The sequence below is a fragment of the Harpia harpyja genome, chromosome 21, assembly GCF_026419915.1.
Source record: "Harpia harpyja isolate bHarHar1 chromosome 21, bHarHar1 primary haplotype, whole genome shotgun sequence".
Classification (NCBI taxonomy): domain Eukaryota; kingdom Metazoa; phylum Chordata; class Aves; order Accipitriformes; family Accipitridae; genus Harpia; species Harpia harpyja.
In genome coordinates, this window is record NC_068960.1 from 1,468,324 (window position 1) to 1,486,065 (window position 17,742).

The 17,742-nt window shown below is 49.8% G+C and overlaps 1 protein-coding gene across 4 annotated transcripts; it reads right to left on the minus strand.

Moving 5' to 3' along the window:
- Nucleotides 1-37: 37 nt before the first annotated feature.
- On the minus strand, nucleotides 38-16,825 carry SLC5A11 (solute carrier family 5 member 11). 4 transcript variants are annotated; one of them, XM_052772334.1, is made up of 16 exons: nucleotides 16,540-16,825; nucleotides 13,250-13,426; nucleotides 12,256-12,327; nucleotides 11,439-11,543; nucleotides 11,126-11,185; nucleotides 10,505-10,609; nucleotides 8,988-9,093; nucleotides 8,080-8,160; nucleotides 7,447-7,652; nucleotides 6,480-6,615; nucleotides 5,606-5,713; nucleotides 5,056-5,206; nucleotides 4,650-4,818; nucleotides 3,660-3,875; nucleotides 2,271-2,433; nucleotides 38-1,166 (listed from the first exon to the last, which is right to left on the minus strand). In XM_052772334.1, exons 2-16 carry the CDS (start codon nucleotides 13,379-13,381, stop codon nucleotides 946-948), a joined length of 2,031 nt encoding a protein of 676 aa, XP_052628294.1. In that variant the 5' UTR covers nucleotides 13,382-13,426; nucleotides 16,540-16,825; the 3' UTR covers nucleotides 38-945. The 4 variants fall into 4 exon arrangements, 3 of the variants coding, with proteins under 3 accessions (XP_052628294.1, XP_052628296.1, XP_052628295.1); XM_052772335.1 differs by having other exon boundaries at nucleotides 1,053-1,907; XM_052772336.1 differs by lacking the exon at nucleotides 2,271-2,433 and having other exon boundaries at nucleotides 1,022-1,166.
- Between the last annotated feature and the right edge of the window lie 917 nt (nucleotides 16,826-17,742).

Sequence of the window (17,742 nt, forward strand, 5' to 3'; positions counted from 1 at the left end):
CACCCCCCCGAGCCCCACACACTCCAGGCAGGCAGGGAGCAGCTCTCGCTCTTTTAATAAGTTTATCTGCAGCTACACAAAGCCAGGTGGAAGGTGGTCGAGGGTCTTGGCGTTGGGAGTGCTGGCGGAATGGCTGCGGGGTGCCCGGCCCTCCCCGGCAGGCGAGGGGGTGCCGCCGGACACCTCTTCCCTGGCAGCACCCAGTGGGTTTGGGCTGGTTGGGTTCCTTCGGGTGCCCCCGATGACAGTTTTGGGGCAGTTTCCACACTGGGCGCTGGCGTCGGCCGGCTGGCCGGCCCCGCCATCGCAGCGCCGCGAGGGGAGGTTGCGAGGCGGGCAGGCCCCGAGCGCTAACGTCGCCCAGAAGCGGCGGCGGGCCCGTGAGCGCTAATTGCACAGACGCTTCTGCCCGCCGCACTGACGGAGGAAGCTAAACGGGCACGGCTGAGCCAGCGGGGCACGGCTCGCTGCTCCGACGGAGCACGGACGAGAGGCCTCGGCCCTCCGCCGGGCACTTGGAGGGGTTACTCAGCCCTGGAGGGTAGAGGAGCTGAACCAAAGGGGAACCAAGTGGTTGTAGCTGGTTATAGAGGCATAAATAGGAAGGGAATCCAGATTTCCTGAATTCCAGGCAGTGCTCTAACCCCAAAGAGCGTAATTAAATATTTAAAATGACCAAACAAACCTCTTCTGCCTAGCTGCCTGCCTGAGCTCTTTACACCCATCTTGTTGTTGCCAGTGCGGGTCTGACGGTGATGGTGCCGAGCGCTCAGCACCTTTCACAGCCAGGCCCCCATTAGAAATAAGGAAAGGATTAGGGAGGAGGGTCTGTCTTCTTAAATAAAATTTAGAAAGCATTAAGAATTACATTAACCCTCTGCTAATTATTATTATTTACACCAATTAAAATTAGTTGATGTCATCTGGAATCGAATAGCCCAACTGCTATGCGAAGTAGGCCCAGAGAAAGAGCCCAGCACATACACATAATAGCAAGTTGATGTTCAGGACATGTTTCACCAGCGGTTTCTCCTCCAGGGAAGCCATGGGAAGCGGCTCGGGTTTAGTTGGTGCCGCGTTCTCGGCGTTTTCCTGTTTGCGCTCCATCCCGCAGAGCCACAGAAAAGTGGTCATCAGCTTCGACTTCCCTTTGGTGTTAGTTGTACCTAAAAAGACAGTGAATAGTGAGGTGTAAGTCTTGCCAACCAAACAAATCCCAGGAATGTATCAGTGTGGTCCTGTACAATGGGTTTTGATGCAAAAACGCACCAGCATTCTTTACACTAGCTATCCTGAGGTGTAGGAAGCCCTGCTATTAGCATCTTTTGGGGCTGTAGTACCAATTGCATCCTTCCCTGGAGCTCTGAGCTCTAGTTCTGCTGTGCTCAACAGTTTAAGAAACGGTAACAGTAGACCAAACCTAAAAGCTCAGCTGTAGCTGCTTGGTGCCCATCAGCTTCCTCTTGCAAGTGGCATGCTCTAGTCCATTTAGGTTTACTCCACGCCACACACGTGTAAATGGAATTTTCCCAGCTCTGGTGTGGGTTAGGGCGTACACGACTAAATGCCGGGAAGACAGCGCTCATGCACAACAAACGTGAGATCTCCCGGCAGTTGGGAGATCTGCACCGTAACTCATTAACTTACTGATCTTTTCAACAGCTTTTTATAGATCAAAGGAATACACAGCAAAAGCTGCAAAGTTACATAAACAGTGTCCCAAGCCTGGCAAAAACAAGTGATGATAATCATCGCTGGAAAATGCAGAATGAGTTGCTATGCATGTTTGTACCTAATACCGACAAGTACAAGTTTTAAAAAATGTAAATCCTCCTTCACTGATCTGTCAAGAACTCCGCCCAGGGCTCTGGGTTCTCCCTGCTGCTAGAGTCGATCAGAAAACATCACTGAAAAACAGAAATGGAATTTCATGAAAATAATTGTGGTTTTCCTCCACCCTCCCCTTTTTCAACCAGTTCTCCTTGCAGCAGGTGCAAGCAGCACCAGTCGCTAGTGCAGGATAATGGGCATGGCTTTCTGTATCCCATCCAGCTCCTTCTTGATTTCAAGCATATGTAATGCCATCAAGAGATGGAAAAGAAACTAAACTTCTGCTTAGGTAAAACTGCCAGGTAAAAAGCTTTTAGCATGCCCTGAAGTTACAGAAATCCAGAGGAAGTAGTTTTAACGTTTCTTGTCTTCAAAGCCTTTACATAATGCCTAGGGTTGTTAAGTGTAGGTATTACTGAATACGATGTTGGAGCACTTACATTTATTATCATTTGAACTATTTTCAGAAGCAATGCTTATATCAATCTGGAGAGCTGGACGCTCAGCTTCACACACTCCTTTTGCAGCATCAGGGGAAGGGCTGACTGCTAGGTCTTTCTTGACTGGTAGATCCCCACGTGTGAACCAGGTAAGCCGACTTATCTGATGGCATGAAGAGTGGTGTTAAAGAAAACTGCTTTCATGGTTGTTTAAAGGACTACCTTAGCAGTAGAGTAGCCTGCAGAGAGAATACTTAGAGGGGCTGAAATCTGTTCTCCTGCTCTGTTGGAGCAGGTGAACAGCCAAGTGCTCAGCTGGTAACTACGGAAGCGATGGCTACCATCAGCGTGTTGGGTTTAGTTTTGTCTGGAACACAACAGCTGTTTCTACAGCTACACTCTCTGAAGGATGGCATTCTTCACTCACTGAGGAGGCGGCATTTCTGCACGGGACCGTCACTGGATGCAGACTGAGAGCAGGTCAGTGAAGGGAGCAAAAAGAATGGAAATTGTGGCCAGGGAGGAATGATTCAAAGAACTGGGGTTGTTGAGAGAAGAGAAGACAGGTGGGAGACATGATAATTTTCTTCAAATATGTAAAAGACTCATTAAGGAGGAATGTTCTCAATATCAACGATAGGGCGGACAGGAAGGGATGAGCACAACATGAAGCTAGAAAGATTCAGGTTGGAGATGAGGAGAAACTGCTCCTGGGAGGGCAGGTGAGCTCTCAAATTGATCACACCCCTCCCTGGGCATTCTTCCTCTCTGGGGATTTCTAAGAATAAGTTCACCAGGTCTTTCAGAAATCTGTCAGGTTAGTCCTGTCTTGAAGCAAGAGGATGCGTTGGCTGTATGATTTCTGAAGGTCCCTCTGGCCCTCCTTTCTGCTATTAATGTGTTTCTGTAGCCTCAATATATCTATTGAAAATAGTCAAACTGGCACAAACCTGTTCCAGAGGAAGTGTGCTCTCTGCCCTTGATTTCTCTTTTTCTGCGAGTAAAAATGGTTCCTCACTAAATTAGTAAGAGAGTTGATAAAGATGACCCAGAAGCTGGAATTTCTTGGAAAATAGAGGGAAAAAGCTAATTTGTCATGGATTAAACACACATGTTTGAACTTAAGAACAGCTCTTTGTAGCATCTACTGTTGACCAGTTTCCAGGGTGGGACTCTGGATTTATGGGACCAAAAACTTAAATGGCAGCAGGGTGCTGGAGCAGAGGAGGGATTGCTGTTACAGGTTATTGCAGATGTGATCATAAATAAAGAATGAATGGAAACTTCCATTTCCAGATTCTTTATCCCCACATTATTCCCATGGATGTAGCGTGGGGCATCCTGGAAACCATTTACAAATAACAAAAGAAATCTGAAGGGGTGACGCACCATTTCTTCCGAGGGGGGTTCTGTGAGCATGCTCACGACCAGCACAGTGAGCGTGGAGATCACGGCCAAGACCATGGAGAAGTAGAGATAGTGCATGTACTTCACCACGCCTGGTCGGAGGTCGGTCTCCCCGCACTGGGGCTCTGGGTAGATGAAGTCCAGCACCAGCCGAATGACGCCCAGCAGCAGCCCAAACACCAGGCCCCAGAACGCGCCCTAGGAAAGGAAGGGTATTCTTTATTGGAGCAAGAAGCATGCATCCACCCAGGATCCAGGGCTATACCCACATTCTCAGGCTACAAGCTGGCCAGGCTTTCTTCTTGCTGTTTTTTTGGTGGACTTCTTTTCCTCCTGCTCTTGCTATCTAGGTCTGCCAGTGCTGTTACAGTAGCCTGGTACCTCTCCTCTGGGGGGTCAAGTGGGTCATTAGTTTTGGTATGGAGGGGAAGGATAACATCTTATGCTAGAACACTTCGAAGAGTGATATTTTTATCCTAATGGCTGCCTTAACCCCAGGGGGCTGACAACTGCTTTCCGCATAACCGAAGCCCAGCACCACAAAGTTTCTCTTTGTGGAGAAACTGGAGGTTTAGGACTCCTGATGCCATTTGGCCTGGCTTCTTCACTCTCTGGGCTCACTATGCCTTCTGTAGCCCCCCTGATGCAGATAATACGAGGCCATTTAATAAACAAGCTGATGGCTAATAAGACCCTAACAGGCTTCAAGATTTGTGAAGGACACCCTGCAATGGAGCGATGCAGTCATCTCCTTCTGAAATGCCAGTGGAGTCTTTGAAAAACAGCAGGCATTGCTCCCTCCTGTATTGGTGATGGTTGCTTGGGTTGTGCAGAGGTCTGGGTGCATCCGTTCTCCCAAACACTACAGGAGGCAGCAGAACTGCAGCCTGGGGCAGTGGTTTGAACCGCAAGACCCTCGTGAGGACAGCAAGGCCACAGAAGTGACCGTGCTGAGCGCAGCAGAGTTGTTACCTTTTCATTTGCTCTTTTCCAGAAGCAACCCAGTATAAACACCATTGCCACAGGGGGCTGCAGGTAGGAGCTGATCGACTGGATGTAAATAAAGAGCTGCCCTCCCTGGCCAGCCTGTACCAGTGGGATCCACAGGATGGAGACCACAGTGAGCAGCAACACAAAGACCCTGTGCAAGAAAAAGATGCCATTACTGTTAGCTCAGGCCATTCTTTTCCAATTGCTCAGCTTGCAAGACTCCAACTGAGATCTCTTGTAACCATAAGGCCTCCACTCCAGTCCTCTACCAAACCTGTGCAATATGAAGATACTACATCTGTACAGGGGCAGCAGGCTGCCAGGTGTGCCGAGATGTCTCTCTAATGCTCAGGCTCTGATATAATATGCATGTCCTAATTCTCCATACCTGCCAACAATCATGAGTTCCCACTCAGAGCAACGAGGACGGAAGTGTTTCCAGAGGTCCATGGTGAAAATGGTGCTGGCACTATTAAAGATGGAAGTCAGGGAGGACATGAGAGCTGCTATCATCACTGACATCATCAGGCCCCTGAGTCCTAGAAACAGAAGAAGTACAGGTCCCCTGAGGAATCCCCAATAACCCCACTGTAGGATGTCCTCGAATTCTTCTTTGAACTAGAACAGACTTTTAAAAATGTTTTTATCCCCAGTTTTAAAATGGCAGTGATAGGGAGGTGTTAACAATTGATTCTCATTGTTAAATATCTGCACTTTATCTCTTATCCAAATTTGACTGAATTAGACCTCTGGATACTGGATCATCACCTAGCTCTCCTGTTGCATGCTGTCCCTTGCCACTGTCTCACCAAGCCCAACATAAACCCCACTGAAATTATAGTTGCAGGGTATTTTCCTCTCCGAACTTCTCTCACGGATGCCTTTTGGCTGGTGCGTACCATACCCATCAGTGCCAGCACCATTACCAAGCTCCTTACCTACAGGCAGAAGTTCTATGACCAGCTTAGGATAAGCAATATCCGAACAGCCAGATGGGTTGCCACAGATTTTTCGGCAAATTTCTGCATCTGCACAAGCCACCAGATCTAAAATAAGCAGGGGGGAGTGAGAAGCAGTATTCCGTAGCCACAATAAACCAATATATCTAACCGGGTTAGTCTACTGAATGTTGTAAACTGCTTTCTAGGTGAAATACTGGAAAGCTTGGAAAGCTTCGAGCAGATGAGAGAGGACTATCTCAACACAGTGAGAAAGGGCAGGATTGGGCTTCTCTGTTTTCCTTTTTTTCCTTCCATGCAAAAGATAGAATCAGTATAGGTAGCTGACCTGCCTTGCATGTCTAATTCTTCTCTAGGAATGTTGCTCACTTGAGGACTAAGGCTATCCACCAACCTCTGGCACAGCTCCTCACGGACAAGCACATCCACACATTCCCACCCAGCGAGCAGTTTATGGCATCCAAGGTGGTGTGTTAGGATTTCTCCCAGTGCCTCAAATTTAAATTGCAGGAGGACTAACACTCTGGGTGCAGGAGGGGGCCTAAGTGCATGATCAAAACGCAGAGCAGCTGCAGGTAGCAAGCTCAGAATAGATCAGCACCACTGCTATGAGAAAGGATGACAGCCAACTGCTCTAGCACACGGAGCAGCGGGTTGTGCAACAGGTGTCTGGAGTCTGCTGTAGGAGGATGTGCATTCTCCAGCTTATAACTGGAAGAAAATTTCATCATATGTTGGGCATTTGATGCATTACAACCTTTTAACTTACTTGGTAAAGGCCGTTCCAGCTCCATAGAGTAGGCACAACCAGTAGTGATAAATAGAGGGAACAGATCTCTCCTTCAGCACTTACCCGGGAAGAGAATCCGACTGATCATGCCCGGCATCACCATCATAAAGAGGGGCAAAATTTTCAAGTAAGAGGTCATCAAGGAGCCTCCTTTGGCGTGAGAGAGATTTTTAGCAGCAAGGGACCTCTGAACGATGACCTAGAAATTAAGAAATGTGTTTGGTCTGCTGTCAGCAGAGAGCAGCTAGCTGTAGATGACATGATACCGACTGCATTCATGCGTACACTTTATCCTCCTCTAAACTATTGAAATCTTAGAAGGGTGAACACAGAGCTTGGCTGTAGCTTTATAATTCTTGCTTCAGATCCCGAGTACCTTACAGAAACGTAGACCTGAAAGGCACTGCTTGTGTCATCAAATCTGAGCCTTGCTTCTGCAGTATACCATGCTGCATAATCTGTTCCTTGACTAATCATACTCAGGCTTAGAATTTTCTTTTCTTCTTCTCTTGTTTGGGACTTCCCTAACCCAATGGCTAAGCCGGGCCAGGTCAGTAGCCCTCCTGTCAAAGCAGGACAGAGTCTGAAACAAGTAAAGTGACTTAAATAAGAGTACTGCAGGAACATCAGGAGGTTGCTTAGGGCTTCAGTCTTGCTGGCTCTGATGTCCCTAGGAGGGTAATCAGACCCCTGGAAAGTGGAAAGAGTGAATTCACAGGTGGTTCAGAAGAAGTGAAAGGCTTAAGTTAAAAAAAAAACAAACAACAAACCACAAACATAAAATATCTTTATAGACTGGGATTAACTCACAAACACATTCTTACCCCTTTTTACATTGAAATGATTCCCAAAATTTAGTTGTGCATCTGAAGTTTTGCATCTTTAGGATTGAAACCATCAGATTTTACTGAATTCCCATCAGAAATAGTAAACCAGTCCAGACTACCTTGCAAACCTTAAGTTTGTAATCAGATTTAAACAAGCAATAGCATGTTCTTGAAACCAGACAAAGGAGTAAGCAGTATCCCACCTGATCTGTACACCAGTACCACAGGGATGGAATGGTCATTCCCACCAAAACTCCTGGCCAGGGAAGGTCAGAGTGAACAGGGTCTCGGAAAATGTGAAAAGCATCTTCTCTTGGCAAGCCACAGCTACTGTTTTCCTTGCGGGTGCTGGGAATGGCATCGAAGTATTTTGTCTGCAAACCTTCAAGACCACCAACTTCAACAAAGCCTGGAATAGGTCATGAGAAGCAGTTATCACATCTTCCTGGGTTGGTGCTCTGATTTTCAGTCTCTGTAGTTTGCTGTGGGTGATCCTTCACAAGTGTTCTTTAAAAATCAGAAGCTATTGACTCTAACATTGGGCTGGGGGATAGCATAACACTACAACTGCTGGCTAGAGAAGGTGCTTGTTCACCTGTAATAGTGCTTCAGAACGTATTTCTTCAGAGATTTTTCAGGGAGTACTCATGCATTTTTACCACATAAAGAAATACTGTAAGATTATTTGTATGAGCATATATTCCAACAGGAGAATATATAGAAAGCAGTTCCCAGAACATCAGTTGAGTAATCAGTTGTGATGATCCAGCTTGTTTGTAGTACTTGGTAAAGCTTCTATCATAGTTTTAGTAATAAAACCCCAGGGAAGTACTTACTGAAGACCATGAGAGTCACAGCCCCGATCAGCATGATTAGAGTTTGCAGAGCATCTGTGTATATCACAGCTGCCAGGCCACCTAAAATTACAGAGAAGCAGCAAACTGTGGGAAACTGGGTTTGTTCTGTCATAGCATCTCACACTTTGCACAAGTTTTTGACAAGCAGCGTAAGCCGAGCCCCGTGCCTGGCAGGCTGGCGTGTTTTGACCGTGTTGGGGGGCAGTTTGGCCAATTGCTTTGCATGACACTTTGGCTGAAATTTCTCATGTTTTGAATCATAATGAGTCACCATTTTGTCACTAAAAAGCCAAAGTCCAGTATAAGTACTTCTACAGGAAATACATGGAAAAGCTCCAAAACAAAGCCCAAGCTGAATAAGAAAGAGAAGAAAAAAAGGGGGGGGGGCATTTTTATGAGCAATATCACTAGGGGTGAGCACTGGGAAAGGAGCAACCTTTATTTGCTTGGGATTTGCTGCTTACTCCGTGCATGGCTTTTTTCCATTTGGCCACTCATAAGCCCTGAAAGGGCATCCAAGATTGACAATGCTTTCTGCATTACACGGCTCATTGTTATGTAAATCACTCATACCTCCAAAAAGCCCAGAGGAAAAATGTATTGTGCAAATGCCTCAAGCATAGCTTCTCCTTAAAGCAGAACTGACATGCATCCGTACCTGGTATGGCCTTATAAGGTGTATTCATTTACTCTTACCTGGTAATTTTTTCTTAACAGGCGTTGTCAATTGCTTTTTTTCCCCCCCTTTATCCACACTCATGGCAAAACCAGATTGTATGGGAAACGCAGGACTCCTGCCACGAGCATGAGGATGCACGGTGCATCGCGTGAACATGCTCAGCTCACTCAGCAGGATCTGTGGTATGATCTGAAACTCAGCCACGTACCCGCGACAGTGTAAACGGCCGTGATTGCCAGCAGGCCTGCCACGGCGATATAGAGGTCCCAGTGTAAGGCTTGCTGAATGAAGAGGGCCCCAGCATACATGTCGACCTAGAGAAAGAGGATAGTTATCACAGTTGCAATGATGATATTACCGAGTCCCTCAAAGCTGGTAGTGCCAGGGAGAGTGAACATTTAGCTGACCAGGCTGTCTCCTTTAGTGGGACCAGTCTGTTTTGTAAAGCTCGTGACTCCCCAGCTCCCCGCAGCGTCTTCTCCGCGTGGCACATCCCTCTGCAGCCCCAGCTCCTGCCTACTGTGCATTAGGACCAGGCTCAATTCGGTATTTAGACAGTTTATTATGACTGGTCATGGGGGTGACAGGGAGGGTGACGACGGAGCTGTCCCGAGAGTGGGGGAGCACGCACAGCTCTCCGAGAAAAAGGCATTTGGGTGGGGTGAGCTTATCTCTTCCCCGGAGCACCAGTGAGCTGGGTGGGGAGAGCTGCGCTGGCCGGGGGACCGGAGCACCGGCGGTGCAAACCTTCCCCGGGTGCCTCGGCCTGCCGCCAGCCCCAGCACCGGTTTGCCGTAATGCGAATTCCTCCCTGCTGACACGGTGACAGCAAGATAATAAGGAAGAGTGTCCTCGGGGCTGGGACCCAGCCCTGACCAACGAGCTCTGCAGCTACGTGAAAATGCTGCGTTTTAGGAGAGCATTAGGATAGGCAAACTGCAGACCACAGAATGACAGACAGATATAAAAGCATCCTGAATACAGGACTCATTATCAGAGATTTCCATCAAACGGTTCGTTTTTTTCTAGAGGAGAACCTGAGCCTAGCTCCTCGGTGCCACCTGAACCCCGTGACTAGTGTCCGTTTCAGAGGGGACACAGGCAGGCGTGTGTCAGACGGCGCGTCCCACTTTGGCCCTGTACATACAGGAAAAACACCGGCAGGGACTTGTCTGATTTCACAGATTAATGCACTGCTGCACGGTTAATAAACAGCTAGTGAGGTGTTGCGCAAGGGTTGATTCAGTTATTTATTCAAGGCACTACATCAAACAGGTGCAATAAATCACTAAACTCTTTTCACCTAAACACATACCAACTCCTCCATTCTTATTCATCCTGCACATAACAGCATTTGCTGTCTGCGCAGGCAATAAATATGCAAAGGGAAGAAAGTGGGTAAGCTGCCAGATGTACAAAATCTAACAACAAATGCATCCACACTCACAACTCAACTTTTCAATAAACTGTTGCTCAGGACATTGACACCTAGCTTTCCCTCCTACTGTAGCAAGCATTCAGATACTTAATGGGGAAAAAAAATAAAAGTTATTCTTTTTGTGTAGGTTCTCAAAACAACTATAGTCTGTCTTCCTTAGGTATTTTGATGATACACCCTTTTCTGCTAATACAGGGAAGGGCCAGTAGTTGCATTTCTCAGCCTTGCTGATCAACACATTTCCAAAGAGAATTGAATTCAGTCTGTTTCCATTTTTTTCTACTTACTGATATTTTGGTGAAGATATAGATGAACAAGTAGAGAATCGCCAGGAACATCTGAATTCTTTTGCCTCCAAAACGTTTCTGCAGGTATTCTGGCATGGTAGTAACCTACGCGAGAGGCATACCGTCAGAGAGGGTGGTACGCGGTTGCACCCATGAATTGCTGAGGGCTCACCCACGGAGCCGGTGTGGGCGGCTTGCATTGGTAGAAGACCAGAAGGGCCCTGCTAGCTGCCCTGTGCTGGTATTTGGTTCTCGGTTGTCTACTTAGGCCAGCACGACAGCTTAGCAAGCACCGACTTTGCTGTAATGTCTGGCAGAAGGCTCACTATAAACTGTGATGTGAGAGCCTCCGTCCATCTCCTCAGGAGATGGAGCAACTCTACTGCATTGCCAGGGGTAGCGGAGCACTCCGGCCCCCACACCCGAACCCTCAGTGCTGTTCCCAGGCAGCAGCTCTCCTCCGCTTTAGCCCAGGCCCCCGGAGCAGCTGGGTGCACCATGGCTCATGTCCTGCCTTCCAGAAGAAGCACAGGTGCAGCAAGAGATGGTTAAGCTCAGGAGCCAAACAGGTGGTTTAAATACCAGCAAATCATTGATGGACACAACATCCCATCTACTTACTCCTGCTGCTATGTAAATCGGAAGGAATAGCCAGGCCAGCACCAAAACACAAAACATCCCCTGCAAAGCAAATGGAAAGGACGGTCAGTGATGCTGGTCAAGGCTGCAACCAGGTGGATCGATGGGAATACGAGGGCTGGGTTATCCCTCAGAGCCCTCAAACCCCCAGCAGCTGGTGGTGATTTCTCGCTCCTGCAGCAGGAGCCTGAGCCTTTGGAGCTGCCAGACCTACACCCTTGTGTGGTGACTCGTTGGTGTTGGAGTTGCCCTGTACACCACGGAGATGGCTACAGAGCCGCCGAGCCACACTCACATTCCACTCGTAGGCTGTCGCGGCAATTCCCGAGGCGGCTCCCGACCCAGCCAGGCCGATGAAGTGGCCACTTCCAACATTGCTGGCAAACAGGGATGCGCCCACCTGGAGAAAGATAGGAAATGGGATCTGGCCCTGGAACAAGGCGTTGTTCTCAGCCTGGTGAGAACATGGTGATGCTGTTCCCCCACTCATGACTACAGAGGATGTGAAATCCTTGTCACCCTTTGCCACCTTCTTCTTTTGCCTACATGTTCAGTGACTCTGGCACCTCTCTCCAGCTTCTTTCATCATTCGCGGCCTGTTGCTCATTTGTGGGCATGTTTAGGACCATCCTGCTTCCAAACCAGTGTCTAGTCTCTTGCGGGGGAGCAGAGCAGAAGGTGGAGGTAACAAATAGATATGTCAGATCATCAGGTTCTTATATTAGTACATACTGACTCACCAGACCAGCCCAAATGAAAAATACCCCACCTAGCAGACTGGCTCAACATAAAGCTGTATCCATGATGGGACCACCCAGTTAATTCTGGAAATCTCCAGATCAAAGCATGCAGAACCAGTCAGACTTTGCAAGCCGGCAGGCTGTCTCTCGTGGGGTGCAGGGCTCTGGCAGGTGCCCTGCATCCGCGCCACTTCTCCAGTCTCAAATATGGAAGAAAACCCCACTATTATAACTGGGTCTTTGCAAAACATGGAAGGCTTTTGGTTTTGGGTTTTCTTTCTGTTTGAAGAAATAAGTTCTGCTTGGACAGAAGTGCTTTTCAGTCTTGCTGTAGCCTAGGGGCACAAGCAGTGTAACGGTAAAGATACTTACAGGCCACCAAACCATCTGTCCTCCAGCTAGAAAGTAGCCTTTTACAGTGCTGCGCTGCGTCTTCCACATGGACTGGGAAAGCAGAAAAACAGAACACAGGTTTCAACAATCATTTCAGTTGCTGCTCAGAGCATCACCAAGCAATTTCCCCAGTGGGAAACCCTGTACTGTCATCAGATGGGAGTAAAGGGTTTCTTGAAGGACCTCCAGTTGCTGCTGGGAAATCCTGGGGGACGAGAGAGCAGCAGATGAGGGAGGCAACCGGCCAATGCTGTAAGCCACGTGCAAAGTTTTCTATCATCTCAGCATTCTGATTAAATGTTTTCTGTGATAAGCAAACTAAATCACTCCAGATCCGTGAGGAAGGCAAGCAATTTTGGACAAGAACTACAGACATCCCTAGTTATTAGGTGCAGCCAAGAGAAATGCTCGGCATTGCACGTATTGCTCATTGACTCCTGTTCCTCAGAGATTTCAGATAGTTTCATGCAACGTGAGTTATGCACCACATTTGAAGGGAGCAACTATTCATCTCTGCCTTATGACAGCCAGAGTGTGCTTTTGCTATTACAAAAGTCACGCCAAAAGGATGTACTTCTGCCTTAATTTTATATAAACAGTATTTTTAATTTACGGAATCTGCTGTCGAGACCAGTGCAGACAAGCACAGGTGATTTACAGGACCACAATTCCTTCCTGGATGAACAAAACATTATTATTAGCAATACTTTGTACTTAGATGACCTCTTCCTTACAAGGGTTCTCAAAACCTTGGCAAACACTAGAGCTGAACAGCTCTCCTCTGGAGCAGTGAGGACACTTCCCCAGGCTGAAGCGAGGAAAAGGACCTGTAAACTCTGTCCTTCGGCTTGCTTAGTTGAATCCAGGGAAGCGCAGCTTGATTCGAGCCAAAGTAAAATAATTTGAGGCCAACCCAGCCATATTTTTCAGTATAACAGGGCACACATGAAAGTTTTTAACAGTATCTGCTTACCCACAGCCCAACCACGAGGACAAATATGAAGTACAGCACAAGAACAGCAATGTCTATGGAGTCCAGCGTCTTCTGGGGAAACACATCCCACGGGGGGGTCACAGAGGATGGAGTGCTGCTGGTGGTCTCCATGGTTTCTTATGCAGGCCGAGTGCTTCTTTGTATTGATGCATATATCTGTTAAAAAATGGGTTGCATGGTTAGGAGAGGATGTGGCAGCACCATGAAGGTGTTGACTGTTTCTTGAATAATTCAGGGGTTACTGGCTCTGTGGTTCTGGCTGCGGTGCTACTCGTGCTGGAGCTGTGGAGAAGGCTCTTGTCTCTGGCATTTGCCTTCATCCGTGACTCCCTTTCTGAGACGTGAAGATGCTGCCAGCAGGCAGGCCCATCGTGAGTTGGTTGGATTTCTTATGCAGTGGATAATTCTCTAACTGGTGGAGAAATGGGTGCATTAGAGAAGGTGTAAGTAGCTGAAATAGCCAGAGGAAAGGACCGGGACGTGGCACAGCCAGTGATGACAGCCTGAGGTCCCAGTGGAGCAGCACTGCAGGACTGGCCTCGATGAGAAGCCGCTGCCAGGAATGTGCCCGTGATGAGCCGCTGGGATGCGAAGACACATGAACTGCTCCAGCAGCAATAGCATTTTCCTCCTTTGCTCCAGCGAGAGCTCGAACTTGGGTGCAGAGAGTGCTTGGGTCTCCTCCTGAGTAAGGCTGACTTCCCAGCGAGCAGGCACTGCCCTCTCCGAGAACTCCCTTATCGGGAACGGAGGCTGGCAGCGTGTTGCTGAGCACAGGGATGGAGGAACCCTCTGCCATGCTGGAGCGGGCCGGGGCAGCGGGGATGAGCAGCAAGCACCGCCGGCAGACAGTGCGGTGGTGCGGGACCGGCACCAAGCGGCAGAAGAGCCGGTGCCGGAGCTGGGGCTCCCTCCTGCACACCAGCCCGCAGAGGCATTTCCTGCGGGTGAGATACTCCTGTGTTTCCCACAGGAATAAAAACTCATTTTCTTCTCCAGAAGCGCCTGATGAGGAGACGTGGCACCACTGTGGGACACCTGCAAGGGCTCTCGGGAGCTCTCCGGAGTGCCCCACGGTGCCAGGCTGCTGCCCTTCGGCAGAGGGGCAGGATAAAGTCCATGCGAGGAGGTTGGTCAGGTATTTGAATTAATGCAGTCCCTCCTCGCTACCTCCTCCTGCCCTCACCTAGGCTTTGAGAGCAGGACAGGAGGCGAGCGGCAGCCCTGGTGCGGCCAAGCACACCCCGGGGAGTCCCTGGCTCGGCGGTGGCCACCGTCGGTCACCAGGGATCGCCGGGCCCGGCACCTCACTGCCGCGCTGGAGCCACGGAGCAGATTCGGGATTATTTCTCTTACCCTGCTGAGCCGAGGAGACGGTTCCTCCGAAGAGGGGCAGAGCCGGCACTCCCCGGCCTCGGCACCGCCTCGCAGCCGGCTCAGCTCCGGGTCCGGTCCCGGCGTCACCAGTGTCTGCTGGTCCTCGTCCTCCTCCCACCTACGCGGCTGGCCAGGTCCTTTGGCCTCTCTTGCACTTGTAAGGTGACACTTATAAGCTCCCCCTTGCCAAAAAGCTGAAGAAGGTGGGGCGAAGGGTGGCTTGCACCAGCCCGGGGCTCCCGGGGTGGACGGTCGGACAACAAGTGGTCGAACAAGTTCTTCCTCTGAACGCCCGGTGTGCAGCAAAGCACAGACCGAAACAGCCGCCCTGTCCCTCGGTTGCGTGTTTCACAACCTCCGCCAGCTTCACCCCCTTGTCGAGGTGTCGAACTGCAGCTGGAGCCTGCCCTTTACTCACCCGTGGCCCGAAGACTTGCCCCAAGCGCAACTGGCTGCTCTCCTGGCACCGGTGGCATCGGTGGCACCGCCGGCACCGCCGGGCACCTCCTGCCCAGGTGTGTGAGCAAAGCGGAGAGGGAACGGAGTCGCAAGCGCCGCGGTGACGGAGCTGCAGCGATGTCTCCTGCTGGGAAGCATTCGGGAGGGCGAGCCCTGCCCTGCGTCCCCGCTACACCCGGTCCTGCAGCGCGGGCTCTGCCTGGAGCGGGGCTGCTGGGCTCGTGCATTTACGAAAAGGTCAGGCAATAAATAAGGAGTTTTCTGGTGGCAGATACCATCCCATCGCCCGCTTTCCACAGCTGAGGGATTGTCTCCCGAGACATCAGCAGCCTCCAGCGCAAGAGCCAGGGATGGTACAGAGCCATGTTCTGGTGGAGTGGCAGCGCCGGGCTGGGACCGGGGACTTGCAGCACCTTGGAAGAGCCTTTTCTGTGCCTTATAAAGACCCTGGATCCCACTGAATTCCTTGGGAGCTTCTGCCTTGCAAGGATGCAGGGTGCTGATGATCAGAAGATCAGTGCTATCTTACCTCTTTAAGAGGCAATGTATCTTGGCTGTTGCTGAGTTTTTACTGGCATGCTTAACCTCTAACTAGGAAAAGAAAAATAGGGTTTGGTATGCCAGCCTTGGGAAGTTGCTAACCCCGCTCTAACACCTCCTACTTTCTCTTTGGCAGCTCTGATATTGCTGTTTCTTTCCATCCCGAGACACCTCCCATCTCAGGGCCTGCAGCAGGTGGTTAGCACCGGCAGTACCGCCAGCACTATAAGCTACGTATGCTCAGTCTCAGATGGGATTCAGCCACACATGCAGGAGAGTGTTGTGTCTTTCCCTCTGAATGGCGTGCGGATCTGGGGCAGAGCTCTTGCAGGCATTTGTCATGCCCGTCAGTAAAAAAAGGAAACGCGGGATATGCTCCAGGGGAAATTCCTGGAGCTGAATACAGGTGCCTGGTTAAAGCTCCTCTTGCGGCTCCCAGAGCCGTGGGGTGAGGCTGGGCATTAGGAAAGATGCAGTAGACTCGGTTGCTCTGATTTCAGATCCTAACCCTGCCACGGCCCAGTGGAAATTTTGCCCGTTTTGTGAATTCAGCTCACAGCCCGGTGTCCCTCGGTTCCTGGCACAGGCGGCAGCGCTTTCCCCGCCAGAGATTGTGAGGAAGGAACATCCGTGGCATTGAAATGAAGCCGCTGAAGCCAGCCCTTTATCAATGGTGCCGGGAGAGACGCAGCCCACGTGGGTCTCGAGTAACCCGTCGGGACTGTATCGCTCTAAATGCCTCCTCAACGGGATTTTTTAAAGCATTCCCAGGTCCATCCACCTCCTAAAGACACCACTGCTCGCCGGGGCCGAAACGCAGCCCAGCAGCAGCCCCGAACCCACACACCAACCGGAGCTCCCCGACTCGCGGTAGAAGCTGAAAGGGAACTTACTGCGCTCAGCTGGGTCTCATTCTGTTCCCTGCGCCGGGCACCACCAAGCCTCTGCCAACTGACAGGCAGCTTAAATATTGCCAGAGAATCGGGATTTGCCAGCAGAGCTGTTAACGATGTCACAAGGAATGAGAAGGAATATTTATAGTCAAAGTTAAACTAATTGCCCGAAGTTACTCCTTCGGTCTCCCGTGGCTCTGGTGAGAAGTGTATTATTTTCACTATCAGGGCTCATGGGTCAAACTCCACAGAGTGCCATTCTCTTAGGCAATCTGCGCAGCTAGAGAAGGGACAAGTAACAATAAAAACAAATCCGTGCTGATGTCCTCTCAAGCTGACAGCCTGTGACACAGGGGAGAGCTGACAGCTAGTCCTGTCTCTAGTTTTATGCCTAAGCCTTACAAAGAGCAGAACTCATCTGTGGGCTGGGGTTCATAACTCATTTCTGAGTCTGTAGGTTAATCCCAGAATCGAGTTCCCTTCGGGGACCAGGCTGGAGGTTTTGGCTTCAGCATCACCTCTCTGAAAAACCTGATAAACACTTACAGCCAAATAACACACAGAGAATGATGCTGAAGAGGGACCTTCCAGCACAGCGAGAGACTGTGGCAGGAGGCAGCTCGTACATCTCTGAAATCGGGGTGCAGAGAGCCCCAGGGCAGCACTACCGAGAAGCCCCATGTCTCTTGCCGGGCAGGTAACCTGCTAGCTGGCAGGGCAGATCGAGCATGGGCACTGTCCTTACACAAGCCTAATCCATATCCTGACGGTGGAGTTATCAACCCAAATTTTAATGTCTGTGATCCCCTAAGGACACGTTTTTCTGGCGAGTCCTCAGCTCTTCTGCGACACCTGGGTGAAAGTCTCAGCCAAAGCAGGGCAGCCCCCAGGGAACGCCGGTCCCGCGTCGCTGGCCGGGCGTGAGCAGCATCTCTGAGCACAGGTGCTGCTTTTGTCTCTTTCACTCACTAGTCATTTAATGTTGCAATGAACTGCACTGCTTTTACCAAAGGTTTTGTGAAACTTACCCCTTCTCTGACAATCTCAGCTGCTAGAATCAGAAATTCAGCTCTCGCCTTCACTTTTGAGTTTTCTAGATTGACAACACCAGCAAGTTAAAAAAAAAAAAAAGGCACCCCAGAGTCTACAAAACCAGAAAGGAAAGTTGGAAAAACCTAGTATCTGTATTTTATCTCATTGTTT

Bases quoted from the DNA above. Each gene is read 5' to 3' on its own strand.
- SLC5A11 (XM_052772334.1), bottom strand. From the start codon at position 13,381: ATGGAGACCACCAGCAGCACTCCATCCTCTGTGACCCCCCCGTGGGAT. The intron at 11,544-12,255 runs GTAAGTATCTTT...ATCTTTCTCCAG, and splicing joins GACAGATGGTTTGGTGGCCT to GTGGGCGCATCCCTGTTTGC. The intron at 1,167-2,270 runs GTAAGTGCTCCA...CTGTCTTTTTAG, and splicing joins TAGTTCAAATGATAATAAAT to GTACAACTAACACCAAAGGG.